The 15,515-nt window shown below is 42.4% G+C and overlaps 1 protein-coding gene across 1 annotated transcript in view; it reads right to left on the reverse strand.

Moving 5' to 3' along the window:
- LOC311526987 (NAD(P) transhydrogenase, mitochondrial-like) overlaps positions 1-15,515 on the reverse strand; it is a 66,006-nt gene that overhangs the window by 9,805 nt on the left and 40,686 nt on the right. The window contains exons 14-19 of the mRNA XM_084640498.1: positions 10,036-10,231; positions 8,486-8,719; positions 6,928-7,088; positions 6,143-6,322; positions 4,995-5,154; positions 745-826 (exon numbers count right to left, since the gene is read on the reverse strand). Of these exons, the coding sequence (XP_084496624.1) occupies positions 745-826; positions 4,995-5,154; positions 6,143-6,322; positions 6,928-7,088; positions 8,486-8,719; positions 10,036-10,231 (1,013 nt within the window). The remainder of the gene's footprint in view (positions 1-744; positions 827-4,994; positions 5,155-6,142; positions 6,323-6,927; positions 7,089-8,485; positions 8,720-10,035; positions 10,232-15,515) is intronic.

Here is a 15,515-nt window from a genome sequence, read left to right on the forward strand (position 1 = left end):
ATACTCTTAATATGCACTTGCAAAAATCAAAACAAAAAAAACCCCACTGCTGGGGGAAAAAAAGACTTTTCCAAGAATTTGATGCAAGAATTAAAACACTTAATATTCTTGTCAAATATTAAGAAAATGAATGTCTGAATTCCAGAGGCTAATCAAATATTCATAGGCCTGGACTTCCCAACTGAATGCTATGGCAGACCTGAGCTCTGTCAATGCTGAGATCATATTCATGCTCTGTTTGCTGCTAGCAGACTTCCAGCACAGATGTTTTCCTGATTAATGTGGGCAGAGATTTTTTTCCCCCCACAGGGAATTTGTGTTTCTAATTTGCTTTCATGTTTTTGAAAATCCCACCCATATTTGCTATGTCAGAGAGCAACTCATTTTTAGAAATATCAGTTAGCTTATTTGGGGGACTTAGGTGTTTACTGGAGCTCCTAACCAAGGCACTCAAGTTTGAAAATTGAGCCTGTAGTATTGAATGGCATGGTATATGGTGTATTACCACGTCATACTAAACATATTAAAGATTTCCTATTGAAGTTCTATCATTGCTTTTAATGTTTGATGTACAGTAAGTACAGTATTTGTCCTGGCCTATTTCAATGACAACATTGTGAGCCAGATCCTCAGCTGGTGTAAATCAGCGTAGCTCCACTGAAATCAGAGCTGAGCTCCCTGGAAATCAATGGAGCTATACTAGTTTATACCAGCTGAGGATCTGGCCCACTATATGCAACTTACCTGACTTTCTTTCCTTGTTCATTAAGCATTTTCACCATGTCAGCAATGGGATACTGGGCCTTGGCTGCACAAAGACCCCAACCTAAACCATGAAAAACATGTCAGTGTTCTACAAAGGAAGCTTAGCATCCCTCAAAAAGCACCACATAGTGCTCCATTAACCAGCATGCCTTCAGCATTAATGAATATTAGAAACCACAGTTACTGCACACGGGGCCAACAAAACTCATTTGCCTGGTGGATATGACACAGAGTTAAAGGTCAAAATGAACTGCAAAGGGATACTTTAATATGGTCGTTTAATTCAATGGTAGCACTTAGTGCAGGTTTCACTGTAAATTACATTGAAAAACTAAGAGTCCTGGCTACAGCTAACTCACTCTACCACCATATTCTATTTCTGTGTGAATATAAAGGAGGAGAAAGAGGCATTTCAGTACAAATGCAATTACAGGAGTAAATTTTATGAGTTGAGGATAAGAAAGCAAATGTATCTGTGCAGTAACATTGACAAACATGGTCAGCATCCATCCTGCAGTCCTGCACAGCTGGATAAGGGGGCTTCGGTCCAGCTTTTGGGGACGTGTTTAAAAGATGGCTTAAAGTTCCCTTTGTGCTTCCCCAGTCCTGGGGCAATCTGCTCGAGCTTGGTCTCCCTGCATGGTTTGCGGGTTCTAAGGAGCTATAGTGGCAGCTGGAGAATGCCATGGTGAAGGAAAGTCCTAGCCACACCTAGCCATGCCCCATCCATGCCCTTTGCTACAGTCACAGGTAGAGGAAAGATGTAAGACCTGCAGCAATAGGTCTGCATCCCCTAAGCATCCCTCTATGCAGGGGAAATCCTTCAGGTACCAGTTCATCTGGGTTTAGGTTAGCTTTGTGCCAAGGGAGCAATGCAGAAGTGCCCTAATACATGGCAGGATCTGGCCTTCCTTATTGTGGCTATAAATGGAAAGTATTTTCAAAGAGTTCATACTGCTAAAATCTATATAAGTGTAGCCCTCAGCTATGTCTATGCAACTGCATTAGCCTCAGTTGCATTTGTGACAGGTTTCAGAGTAACAGCCGTGTTATTCTGTATTCGCAAAAAGAAAAGGAGGACTTGTGGCACCTTAGAGACTAACCAATTTATTAGAGCATAAGCTTTCGTGAGCTACAGCTCACTTCATCAGATGCATATCGTGGAAACTGCAGCAGACTTTATATATACACAGAGAATATGAACCAATACCTCCTCCCACCCCACTGTCCTGCTTTAGATAAGCTATTACCAGCAGGACAGTGGGGTGGGAGGAGGTATTGGTTCATATTCTCTGTGTATATATAAAGTCTGCTGCAGTTTCCACGATATGCATCTGATGAAGTGAGCTGTAGCTCACGAAAGCTTATGCTCTAATAAATTGGTTAGTCTCTAAGGTGCCACAAGTACTCCTTTTCTAGTTGCATTTGTGCAGCCAAACATATTACTGGTGGGGACGTGTGGGAAAGACGGCTTTTTGGTTTTCCAAGCTGAGTTTGCAGGATTGTCATTCAGGCAAAAACTATTTTCTAACTTGTAAACTGAGCATTTTTGATATGGAGCCTGAGAAACAATATGTATGGGACCTCTAGTGCCAATTTTACAAATCACTTTACTGTTATTCTTTGAATAATTATTTTTTTCTTAAAAACAACGTATTTGGATGGGGAACACTCAGGCAGTCCCCTTCCTTTCCCCCCAACTTTATCCCTTCTCATTACAGAGGCCCCTCATCAGGATGAACCATCCATCTGGCTAAGAAGGGCTGCTTGCAGCTGCATCTGGAGCCAGCCAACTGTACTCCTGGGTCAGTTAGAGGGGCTGCTTGCGTGCAATGCTAGGTGTGTGCAACATTTCTAACCTCTGCAGCCCTGAGAGCGAGGGACTGAGCCCAACACTCAGACTCAGATTCCAGCTGAGCTGCCAAATAGAGGGTTGGCGCACTAACAAACATTCAATCCCTGCAGGCAATCCAACTCCCAATAGCCATTTTAGTCAAGGATTTTTTCCCCTACACACTTGGGACCGAGGCCTTTTTTTGTTAATACACATTCATAAAACACACTAACTTTTTGTAGTTCACTGCAATGAAAGAAGAATTTGATATGGCATATTTAAATCCACTGGACATGATGTCCTGCAGCTATGAGATAAGTGAAGAATGCATCCTGATCTCAAGACATGTTTGCCAGTTATCGTTCATTACACTGGCAGAGTTAAAAATTGCCTAAAACTTTGTACAACTTATTTTTTTTTGTTTGTTTGGTTGTTGTTGTTGCAGCAAATTTGAAATGATTTAACATCTGGCCACATAATGGGCCAGGTGTTGCCATTCTTAGCAGAAACACCCACTGAATTCAATGGGCGATTACCCTGAGTAAAATCTGCAGGAATTGGCTTATTAATTTTAAGGAATTTAGTAGCTAGAAATTACTTTTCTTTCATAAGTATTTGGGGAAAAGTAAAATCCTTGAAGTAACAAGTAACTAAAAATCCCACAATATTAGTCCCATAATAATAGCACCATCCAGAGAGTGCAAAGTCCAATTCAGGACAAGTCTGCTTTTACACTTGGGGTTTGTATCCCCAGTTCTCTCTACCTTTGAGGCACTCTGCCATGTCACTATTTTTTCATCTGAGGAGGACAGATAGAACTCCCTTCAGAGCCCATAGGACAGTGGCGGATTTATTGTTAGTGGGTGCACAGTTTTCATTTTCGGGGGGTCCCCCCTCAGGACCCAGCCAAGAAAAAGAACATTCTCTCTTATCTCCTTCCCCCTCCCGTTGTTTTTCATTCTTTTTTTCATCATCTTCCTCCTATATTATAAGTAATGGGAAGTAAATGAAAATAAAGTGAGGTACCTTGATTGGAGCAGGGAATTGGGGTGCAGGAGAAGGGCAGGGGGTTGGTTTTGGGAGGAAGTTTCAGTGCTGGGTGCAGGCTCTGGGCCGGGGCAGGGGGAGTGGCGCTTACCTCAGGGAGCATGGCTCCCAAAACGACCAGCACACACACCCCTCCAGCAGAGGTTCCTAGGCCAGGGTGGGGGGAACCAGGGGGTCTCTGTGCGCCACTGCCTGCAGGTGCCACCCATGCAGCTCCCATTGGCCGCAGTTCCTGGCCAATGGGAGCTGTGGAGTCAGCACTTGGGGGATGGACAGCCCGCAAAGATACCCTCTAGCCCCTCCGGGCTGCAGGGACATGCTGGCCGCTTCCAGGAGCGAAGCGGCATGGAGGGAGGGAGGCAGAGTGGGCAGGGAGCCGCCTTAGCCCTGCTGCTGGCATGTCTCTGCGCACCCCTTGGGGAGTGGGGGGCAGCAGGTCTCTGTGCACTGCCCGGGGCGGGGGCAGTGCATGGAGCTGCCACCCTCCCCCCCCGCCAGAGGCATGCAGAGATGTGCCAGCAGCCGGCTGCTTTCGGGAGCGGTGTGGGGCCACCAGCCCTGGCATGCAGGCATCCTTGCCTGCATGAGCCCTGCTGTGCCACCAGGCGGGACTCGGGGGCAGGTTCTCAGATATTTGTCTTGCATTTTGGGCACCCTCTGGTTGTTGGGGGCTCCATACCACCACACTGTTTGGTTCATGATAAATCTGCTCCTGCCATAGAAGCTACTATTCTCGAAAGTGAGTCATTCATTCTTGAGGGTCTAACCATCACAGGTTGGGCTGATTCTGATCTCACTTCCAATAGGGTAAATCAGAAGAAAATCCAGTGAATTCAGGAGTGGGTGGGTGAGATTCTGTGTCCTGCAATGTGCTGGAGGTCAGACTCGATAATCATGATGGTCCCTTCTGACCTTAAAGTCTAAGAGTCTATGAGAATTCAGTGTCATGAAAATGGTGTAAAACTGGTGAAATTAGGCCCTCTGTCCATGCAGACCTGAGGATGAGATGGATCTTTTTTCCTAAACAGCTCTTGTAATGTATTTGGTGCTTTATAACCAATCAGCTCTGGGACTTTTTATACCAATGAGATGTAGGTTACACTATCTTCTTGTTTCATTCTAGTTCTTCTAGTTTAGCAAGCTTTTTCAATGTGTAGAATATCAAATTTTAAATCCCCACATGGATCTTTAACTTTCCTAGCTAGACTCCCTTATTCTTTCATAGGTATTTTATCAGTCATAATTTCTGCTCATTCCTTTAACTAACTAAGCAGAATGTTGTGCAGTAACTGAGTTATGCTGACAAGCGCATTTCTCAATAAGCATATGAAAATATCTGAACTCTTACCAGGGGTAATGATGACAGAGTTAGCTTCCTTTATCATTTCAATGGCTTGGTCAATTCCGACTTCGGTATGTGTTCCAACAATTTCCATAGGTTTCCCTCCACCCGTAGAAGATGTACCAAATCCACCCAAAATCACATTTGGCAAAGACCTATTCATGGCCTGAGTGGGAAGACATGAAGTGAGTGCATTGGTCAGAAGCAATAGTTCTGATTACATTCAGAGAACCTCAAAATAAACAGTGCATTTGATGGGAATCCTCATGTCGTTTGATTGGAAAGGCAAGCTGCATTATTGTTCAGCTCATTAAAGTGTAATTTAACAAGACTCTGAAGACGATGCAGCAATGGTTCAATAGTTCAATATTCTATTTGGAAAGCTACAGTATCCCACTTGGCATATAACCCATACATTTTGAACAAAGGTTTTCAGATGTGCCTTTGAGAAATTCTTATGTTTTTCAGTCATGTTCTAACCATTTTTCTATTCACAAAGCCACTCTAACATTTTTCTCTAGGGAAACAAAGGCATTGATTTGTTTAAAGAACTTCTCTCCTCTTGCTCATTATAAAACAGGATGTTTCCTCAAAACCAGTCACTGGGTGAAATTTTTCATTGCAGATTCTTTGGTCCTCATCAAAATGCTGACTGACAAAGCAAACCATGCTACTTCTTATTCCATTTTTGAAAGTAAGGTTAGATGATAGATTGACAATGCTAGAGACTGTTTATTCAGAGAACATGTACAGTGTAGGCAACAGAAGTGCAAGCTTCCCCACACTACAACCCCACCAATCTGACCTGGAAGGGTCACATCTAACAGCAAGGGTAATTTAGTATCCAGGCCAATACGAGTGCCAGTCAGTGCCAGTCATGGTAGTGGTTTCTGAGACCTCTAGGAACTGGAGTGAGATCACCAATTGCTCTTTGCATCACATCCTAATTCTAAAAGCCCACCAAATAGTCATCAGACCCGCAATAACTTTTGATTATTTATGACCAGTTTGGACCGGATTTAAACTGGCAATCGATCCCTTGGGCCATCCAGTCTTCTACAGTTTCTATTTTTAAAAAGTTCCCACAGTAGAAGCTCCAGACTTGTTTCACCAAAGTCAGCATGTTAGCCCAAGTACATACGTTGCCATCTTACCACACACATGATGTAAGAGAGAATCGCTCCAGAGGACCCAATCAAGGCACCAACAATTGTCATCAGGTTGTTATCAAGAAGGAACCCTTCTGCACACAAAGCCCATCCAGAATAGCTGTTCAATACAGTGATGACCACAGGCATATCTGCACCACCGATAGCTGCAGTAAGTGTGACTCCCTGCAATTTAATATACACCATGGAAAGAAAAACTAAAGGAAACTCACTTTTAAAGAACAACATTATTACTAACATGTTAATTAAAAAACAGAACAAACAAACCATCAAATACCTGAGTACAAGAACTTGGCTATTTCATGATTATCTGTTATACATAATGGGTCTGATTCTCTGAGGAGCTGAGCACTCTGAATTCTCATTTACACAACAGGAGTTGAACCCACTCAGCATCTCACAGGATTGGACACTTACTCTCTTTCCAAAACTTCTTTCCAAAACCAGGTCATATCTATAGCAGTGGTTTAGAGGATAGGATTACATATACATCTGACTAGACAAACAATAGCTTGTTTTACTGAACTGCCCTTAGCTAAAATGTTTTGGATCCCTGCACTATAGTTTGTGGGATCCTGCAGTGATTTGTTATGGAATTTCTATAGGGCACCATAAACATTTTGCATAGTGCTTTGAGGAGTCCTCGCAATTACACCAAATTTTTCAGCTGATTTTCTGGCATTCAGCAGGAGCTGCAGATGAATGCAAGAACTTTATATTTCCTTTGTTTGCATTGAAAGGATTCAGAGAGTGCTTTCTTGTGTTCTTACCATGATTGAGGAAAGTCCTGAAACACCAAGAAGACAGGCCATGCCGGTAGTGTAGCTTGGATCCAGCATAAACAGCCCCATACCACCCACTGACGCTGCCAGCAACCCACCATTCAAGTAATGGCGACCAGGTAGAAGGAGCGGCGCTGAGTTCAATAAACCTGGAATCAAACACTAAGGTGTTAACACTTCAGCCATTTTATTATATAAACATTTTTAATGTTAAAGTACAGGAACCCCAAAGAAGGTATAAGAGCAGGGACAGAATCAAAAGCCCAAAAATGCTGGTTCCACAGTGGCTCAATTTATCTGAAGGAAAGTTTGGCCCATTAGAGACACAAGGCAGAGGAACAGTTGTTCGGAGCTCCCTACCTCCCAGCAGCTCCTCTTCAACTCTCAGCTCCCAGGAGCTGGTCTTTTCCCACATACTAGTGTACAGCCTTTGGGCAACCCTCCAGCCCTATTGGCTATCCTGTCTCTGCCATTGAGGGGTCTGCCCGGTCAACAGTCTTTGAGGATGGGGGTTCCTCTCAATTATCAGTTTTCTGGGAGAGCAGTTCACTTGCACCAATCCCTGGTTTTACCAAGCCAGGGTCAGCCTGAAGCCTCTTCAGCTCCCTGGCTGGCAACACAGTTTCTCATTTCAGCTGTGAGCCAAGGAAGCCTGTTTGTCCCTAAATGTCAGCCAAGAGAGATCCTGCCATCAGACTGCTTCCCCAAACAACCACATCAGGATTTTTCATACTCCCTTGAGGTCATTCCTATCAGTATATGAAATGGGATGCAGCACACAGCACCAGAGCAGCTTCCCATGTAGCAGGATCACTCTGCCACTGCTAACGAGGACCAAATACTTGTCTGGAACAAGAAGCCTCAGTGACCATTTATCCTTGAAAAGAATTTTGGACTGAACAGAACCCACAGCATTTGGCCTTTAAGTCATTATTTCAATAGTGACTGGTCATGCTACCACTGCAGATGCACCCTTTTTTTGGACTTGAATTGTACCACATCAACTCTTTTATCCAAACTCGTATTTTTACATGTATATCTTGTCTGTCTTTAGTATGCCATGCACCATGAAATGGTTTGTCTATTTTTCACAAGTGTTCAGTTACTGAGCAATTTGATTAATTTTTATGGCCGTAATCCTCACACTTCACACTGGAGTAGCTTTTCATTGCTATATTGGAACTAAGAAAATAATGGGTCCAAATATAGTCTACAGGAGCTCTTATCACATTTTCTATGGCCCCTATTTGTCCTCCTCAGGCCCTGAGTCCTTAGTCTGAGGGAGTGTAAACAAGCACTCATTCTCCCTCTGAAAAGTTACAAAAGGATTTGTTGGAAGCTGTTACCAATAACAATCTAATGTCTTTTGGCCACCTAATCCCACAAAACTTGTCAAAATAACTCTGTTGTAAAAGGAAGTGATTTTGAAAAGGACCTAACAGTCAGCTACCCAATTCCCACTGGAAGTAGCACGTCACTCCCATCGAAACCTTTGGAAATCCCATCCTAAATTATTTAACATGACATAGACCAAAGAATAAAGTACCTTGCAGTTTTCCATAAGCCACTAATGAACCGCTGAAGGTTACACCCCCAATGTAGGTGCCCAAATATGCCACAGTTTTGAGAACACTGGCAGAAGGGTGAACGTCGAGGTGTGGATATTCAATCATATACTCAGCAATACATGTAAGAACTGCTGCCAAACCAACCAGACTGTGAAATGCAGCTACAAGCTGTGGAAGGTCAGAGATTTCAATCCGTTTCGCAACTGTGAGACCTGTAAAATGAAATGATTTAGATCCAAGATTAAAGAATTGTATTGTATTTCATCCTCTCTTGAAGTATAAACAGGCAGTTACGCAACAGAATATTGTTTTCTTTCTTATGTTGTTTTTCTTTTTGTGCAATACAATAGAATCATAATAGTTGTAGGAAATTATAACCCAATTTAAATCTCCTCCAAAAGTATATTTGCAAGAACATTCTGAGACAACAGAGTATAAGAAACAGAGCCAGACTGGGGCTTTGAAGCTACAACCTCTTCCTTGGGGAGGGGGTGCTGTGGGCACATCAGTCATATCTCCCAGATATATTCTTTCCACAGGGAGCAGACAAGCAAAATGCTCCTGGAGGCACTGGGAGAGTACACTGCATTCTCAGTCACAAACTGGGAATGCTGTTTCCCAGCATTCCTTGCTATCAGGCCTCCAACTCCCATGTTCCTTGGAGATTACAACTCCCAAAGTTCCTTCTGGGCTGAAATGTGGAACAGAGCAGGGCTGGATTTCTACCCTGCCAAAAGGGTCAGCATACCCTGTTATAAGGACCCTATATGGCTACACATCAATGGCCACCACTGAAGATTAGTAAATCCTCTGCCAGACCAAAGATCCTGACTACAGACTAATCGTTCAAAAGTATTGTGATCCAGGAACATACTTGCTAATAACTTCTCCCCTCACCCTATTAATTATATTATTATATTATTATTATTATTATCGTCATCGTCATCATCAAAACTATTAGCAGTAAAAACATTTGGGAGAGGCATAAGTAATGAATAGGAGGATTTTAAATTTTCCGGATTGTGCTCTCCACTACATGGAGGGAAATTTCAACAGAAAAACATTCACTGTAGGGTTGTCTGTAGTGAGACTTTCAGGATTCCAAAGCAAGGCCACGAAAGGTCATCTATGAGGCTCTGGAAAATGGGGAAAGGAGCCTCTGGGAAATACTGTTATCATAAATTCTATAACAGCAGCCACCATTTTGAGCTATGGTTAATATTTCCTTTGATTGTAACTTGCCAGCAAGTGTATATTCAGGTAAAATACTTCCTAGAAATAAAATGTTTTAAGCTTAAGCCATGTGACCAAATTTTAAAACAATTTATAAGCTTTGTACATATCTGCTTCACCATCTTAAGTTCTCCTCTTAGGCAAGAGTGCCACCTTTAGGCATTAATGCATTTTCCAAATGTATTTTCTCAACCTATTATAAATAAACAATTATTAATTGGTTAATAAACCATTAATGAATGTGGTTAGTGGGATGAAGTCAAGCTACATGAACTGTACAATGTGTTGTACATACCTATTGTGCCACCCATTGCCATGGCAGCAGACATCTGAGCGAGTACTTCTGGTGATGGGTTCAGTGCTCCTACCGTAGCTGCTACACCGCTAGCCACCCCAATCATACCTAGGGCATTACCAAGTCTAGAAGTGTTCTGACTAGACAAGCCTGCCAGTGCACCAACACAGCAAAGACCTGAGCCCAAATATATCATCTGTAAAACAATGCAAAAGTTAATATATAGTGCACAGCATTGCTGCACATCAGTCATCTCTCCTGGTAGAGGATTAGGGTGTTGGAAAACCTCCAGGATCCCCAGCTAGAGTAGGGGGAGGGGAAGTTTCAATTGCAAGAGTTTATGGTTTAAGATATGAAAGATTTCTTCTTTGCATATTAATGGAGAGTCCAGTTTATTCAGCCCCATGTGCTGAAACTTCCCTAAGTTGTCTCCTTTCCATTCTCTATTCCTGTATTTCTCAGCCACACCACTCTGCCAACATTGCAGCAGTGACACTGACTAAACTTCTCAAATACACAGCCTTAATCCCCAGTGACATATATTTGAGTACATATTTTTGGTTATTTCCATAACCATTGCACTAGTATTTTCTTGCATTAGTCTTCATTGCCCTGCCATTGTGACTCATCTTCAAGTGTGTATGTGTGTGGGTTCTTACTACTCTTTCCCTAGAGTAACAAACTAATAACACATTAGTTCAAGCTTAAAGTAATTTAGTACAATTATCTTTGCTACATTTACCATCTCTTTTACATTGGGTGTGTTTTTAAATGGTTTTAATCAGCAGTTTCTTTGTGTGTGGAAGAAACGCATTTTATCGAATCAGTCATTTAAATTGCATTTTAAAGATTGTAATGCTATGAGATCATTCCCATTGATTTTCTCTTACTTTGATTCTTAAGTGTTTTGATTCACAAAATGTTCTGAAATCCCTACATGGTGATGCATTTATAAATAACATGTGGTGTTCTTTCTCGTGTTTGAAAAGCACATGGTGATTTTATTTCACAGCATGAAAGCTCATGTTACCTTTCCCCCACCTGTATTACTGAATCCATTGAAAATCATGAATCTAAAACAACGTGACAATGACAAAAAGAATATAGGCTGCATACCCACCATTCTCTAATCATCTAGTAACAAATGAAGCTAAGACATTCCATACCCCCCTCATAAAAGTCCAAAAAGGCCAGCACAAGACCCTTTGCTTGCTGTACTTTTCAAGAACTGTTCAAAGGGGCTAAATGTGGGAGAAGTAGAGCTGACATGTAACAGTGTTATTAATACTGAAGTGTAACAATTTTATGAACATTGTGTCTGACTGGGTCAGTGAGGGCAAGTTACTGTATATGGCTGTAGGATTTTCCTCTATTTAGTTAGAAAGTGTTGATCTAACTTATATTGTGGTGTGGGAAGAACCAGCAGGAAAGGAACATAATGGCTTCCCAGATAAGAAAACCCATGCACACACTTGAAAGACAACGGCAAAATTATCAGGTTCAAGGACCAGGCATCCTGTCTCCAAAGAAGATGCAAGCTCATTGTGCCAGGCTTGGAACATGGAGATCGAACAGTCAAAAGCCTTTGGGGGGTAGCGGGGATGGTGGCAGGAGGAGGGAGGCTTGACAGGTGCTAAGTAGACAGTATGACAGAGAGCGAGAGACTGTGGAGGGAATCTAAAGAAATTGGGCCTTCCCCAGATCCAGGGAATGGTAAGCCTTGGGAGGAAAAGTCTGTGCAGTCTGTTTTATTATCATCATTATTATTTTTAGACATGTTTTCCCTGAAATGCTTTTGTTCTAAATAAATGATACTTTGCTTTAAGGAGGCTGCTTGATAACTGAATACCACCATTATTGACCTGGCAGGAACAGAATTGCAGGGTTTGGCGTAAGTCAGACCTGCTCAGGTAAATCACAGTTAATACCATGGGACTGCAACCCAGAGCCCAATCTGAGATGGGACAATCATGTGATTCCTCGCCAAGAGACAGTCGATGGCCTGAGGCATAGAAAAGGAGTGCTTGGAGAGACCAGGAGGGGTCACTTCGCCCACTAATGACGACACTGAAATCTTCTACAAAAGACACATATCCAAAATGCTCTTTCCAAGTTGGGAGAAAAAAAAGAGCAATCAAAAATGAGATTCTCATAAATGGGAGGGTGGGATGCCCTCCAATACTGTGGTTGGTTGCTTTCTGCACTATTAAGAATTGCTGTAAGCCATTCTGATTTGTCAGCATAGTGCCCATATATCTATACAAGGGAGAGGAAGAGGCAGGGAGAAAATGCTGAGAGTAAATATTTCTAAAGGCCATTTACCCTAGTAAGCCTCGCCAACAGGGGCGCTTGCAAGCATGTCAAAGAAGGGTGGGGAAATATATTGACTAAACAATGCTTGCTTTGCACAAAATGCTTTTCTGGGATTCAGGAATGATTAGTTTCAAAGAAACCTTTTCCACCAAACAACTGCTGAAGCATTGCAAATGGACTTGTTTACCATTCATCTAAATCAATAGCTGAAGCTGACAACCACCTGTCAAAGATCATTTTTTGCAGGTTGTTACTAAAAATGTGACTACATAGTACAGTAACTCCTCACTTAAAGTCATCCCGGTTAATGTTGTTTCGTTGCTACGTTGCTGATCAAATAGGGAACATGCTCGTTTAAAGTTGCGCAATGCTCCCTTATAAGTCTTTGGCAGCCGCCTGCTTTGTCCACTCCTTGCAGGAAGAGCAGCCCATTGCATCTTGCAGTGGGGGTGGGGGTGTTTGGAACCAGGGTGGACCGGCAGCCCCCCTATCAGCTCCTGACTCCCCTAAGTTCCCTTTGGGGCAGCGGCCCAGCAGGCTATCAATTGCGGACAGTTCAGGTGTCCCTTCCCCCACTGCCATGTGCTGCTCCTGTCCTCTGCCTTGATGTGTGTGTGCGTGCGGGTGCGGGGGGGGGAACAGGGGAGAAGAGGGAGGCTAATGTTAGGGTGTCCCCCTCCCCCCGTCCTGCCCTCTGCTTACCCCTTCTCCATCTAGAGCAGGGTGGAGACAGGACAGGACTCAGGACGGAGAGAGTTTGCTCTCAAGTTCCTGATCCAAAGGCAATGTACTTAGAGTGGAGTCAGTGTACTTAAAGGGGCAATGCATCTCTCTCTCTCTCTCCCCCACACAGGGTGTGTGTCTCTGTCTCTGTCTACCATGCTGTCTCCCCTCCCTCCATTCGTGCTGCCTTATAGAGTGTGAGGCTACATTAACAATGTGTTAACCCTTGAGGGCTCAGCTGAGTGCTAGTTCATCATTTAGCAGTAAGGCATCCCCTGGGAAATATCCCACCCTCTTCCACCCTCTGAATTCACCACCTCAACCAAGCTTCACAATCATCATTGCTGTGTACAGTATTAAATTGTTTGTTTAAAACTTATACTGTGTAATATAGTTTTTTGTCTGGTGAAAAAAATTTCCCTAGAATCTAACCCCCCCATTTACATTAATTCTTATGGGGAAATTGGATTTGCTTAAGATCATTTTGCTTAAAGTCGCATTTTTCAGGAACATAACTACAACGTTAAGCGAGGAGTTACTGTATCATAATTAGGATCCAGGCAACAGGCTAGAAGGACTAGCACTAAAATAATTTTAATGGTGTCAATTTGGGCTGCACATTCAGGTTTGCAGCTCTATTAGAAATTACCAGATAATTCTCCTTCTAGAATCCTATCCGTAACCCCTACATACATCCTACTTTTTCAAAGTGTGTCACTATTTGGGAAACATCTAATGCCCATATTTTATATTGGTGTAAAGGAGTGCAGGTCCTTTGACTTCAATAGCATTTTGTCCATTTACACCAGCAGAGAATTTGGCCCAATGTCTCTCTAACTATTGGCCTGGTCCTTGTGGTTTTAGGTCCAAATCCAGGAAGGATACACTGAGCTATTGATTTATTTGTATCTAGAAAATAAGCTATAAACCTCCACTACTGTTTCCAGTTCTTCTTCTGCTCTGTAGCTCAGCAAGGTATTTATTAGATATTACATTTTTACTATCAGCACTCTTTGGTGTATTATTTCCTGGAGCCAATTGTATTGTTTAATTCCTTTAACCGAAGTATCAGGTATCCCAGACTAGTAGTTTAGTATAGCTTCAAAGAACGGGGTCCTATTGAAAAACTATCCCTGATACAGCTGTTTGGGAAATAAGCTCTATTACTTTGCCTAGTGACTGCTAACTGACCTTCTGATAAATTCCAGGATACTTATCAGCTTCCTTTCCTGAAATGGTTTTATTTAAAGCACTTTAAAGAATTAATGAAAATTGACACCTCATTTTTTCCAGATTTTTGGTGATGATCACCTTTGTGGGTGGAGGGAAGTCCTAAGGGTTAGTAGGAGAGGACCAGTTCAATTCTGTTGGGGGTTCTGATTACTATCAGGCCATTTGCTTCACAGAATACTTTCTTTCAGTGTCTTCAGCAACCATAACTTGTTGCTTAGACTATCTCAGAAACGAAATAACGACTCAGCTTCTGGTGTCTGTATTTAGAATAATAGCTAAGAATTTGGAAGTGAATTAGAATCAGAGGGTTAGACAGGACCACAAGGGTCATCTAGTCTAACCCACTGTCAAGATGCAGGATTTGTTGTGTTTAAACCATCCAAGACAGCTGGTTATCCAGCCTCCTTTTGAAAACCTCCAGTGAAGGAGCTTCAAGAACCTCCCCAGGCATTCTGTTTCATTATCCTACTGTTATTACAGTTAGGAAGCTTTTCCTGAGGTTCAATCTAAATCTATTATGCTGTAGTTTGAACCCATTGCCTCTTGTCCTGCCCTCTATGGCAAAAGAGAACAACTTTTCTCCATCTTTTTTATGGCAGCCTTTCAAATATTTGAAGACTGCTATCATATCCCCCCTTAATCTGAACATACCCAATTACTTCAGCCTTTGCTCATATGGTTTACATTCCACCCCCTTGATTCATCTTTGTCACTCGCCTCTGGATCCTTTCCAGTTTCTCTACATCCTTTCTATACATTGGTGACCAAAATTGGACACAGTACTCCAGGTGAGGCCTAACCAGTGCTGAGTAGAGTGGTACCACCACTTCATGTGACTTGCATGCTATGCCTCTGTTAATGCAACCTAAAATTGCATTTGCTTTTTTTTTTGCAACAGCACCCAATTGCTGACTCATGTTGAGGTTGTGATCCACCACAACTCCCAATACTTCTCAGCAGTGCTGGTGCCAAGCCAGTTATCTCCCATTCTGTATTTGTGCATTTGGTTTTTCTTCCCTAAATGTAGCACCTTACATTTGTCTTTGTTGAGTTTCATTTTGTTGTCTATAGCCCAGTTCTCCAATTTATCAAGATCCCTCTGAATTTTAGTTCTATCCTCCAAAGTATTGGCAACTCCCCCAGCTTTGTGTCATCTACAAACCTGATCAGTATGCTCTCTATACCTACATCCAGGTCATTAATAAAGATGT

This window comes from Lepidochelys olivacea (assembly GCF_965140295.1).
Source record: "Lepidochelys olivacea isolate rLepOli2 genome assembly, chromosome: 10".
NCBI lineage: Eukaryota > Metazoa > Chordata > Testudines > Cheloniidae > Lepidochelys > Lepidochelys olivacea.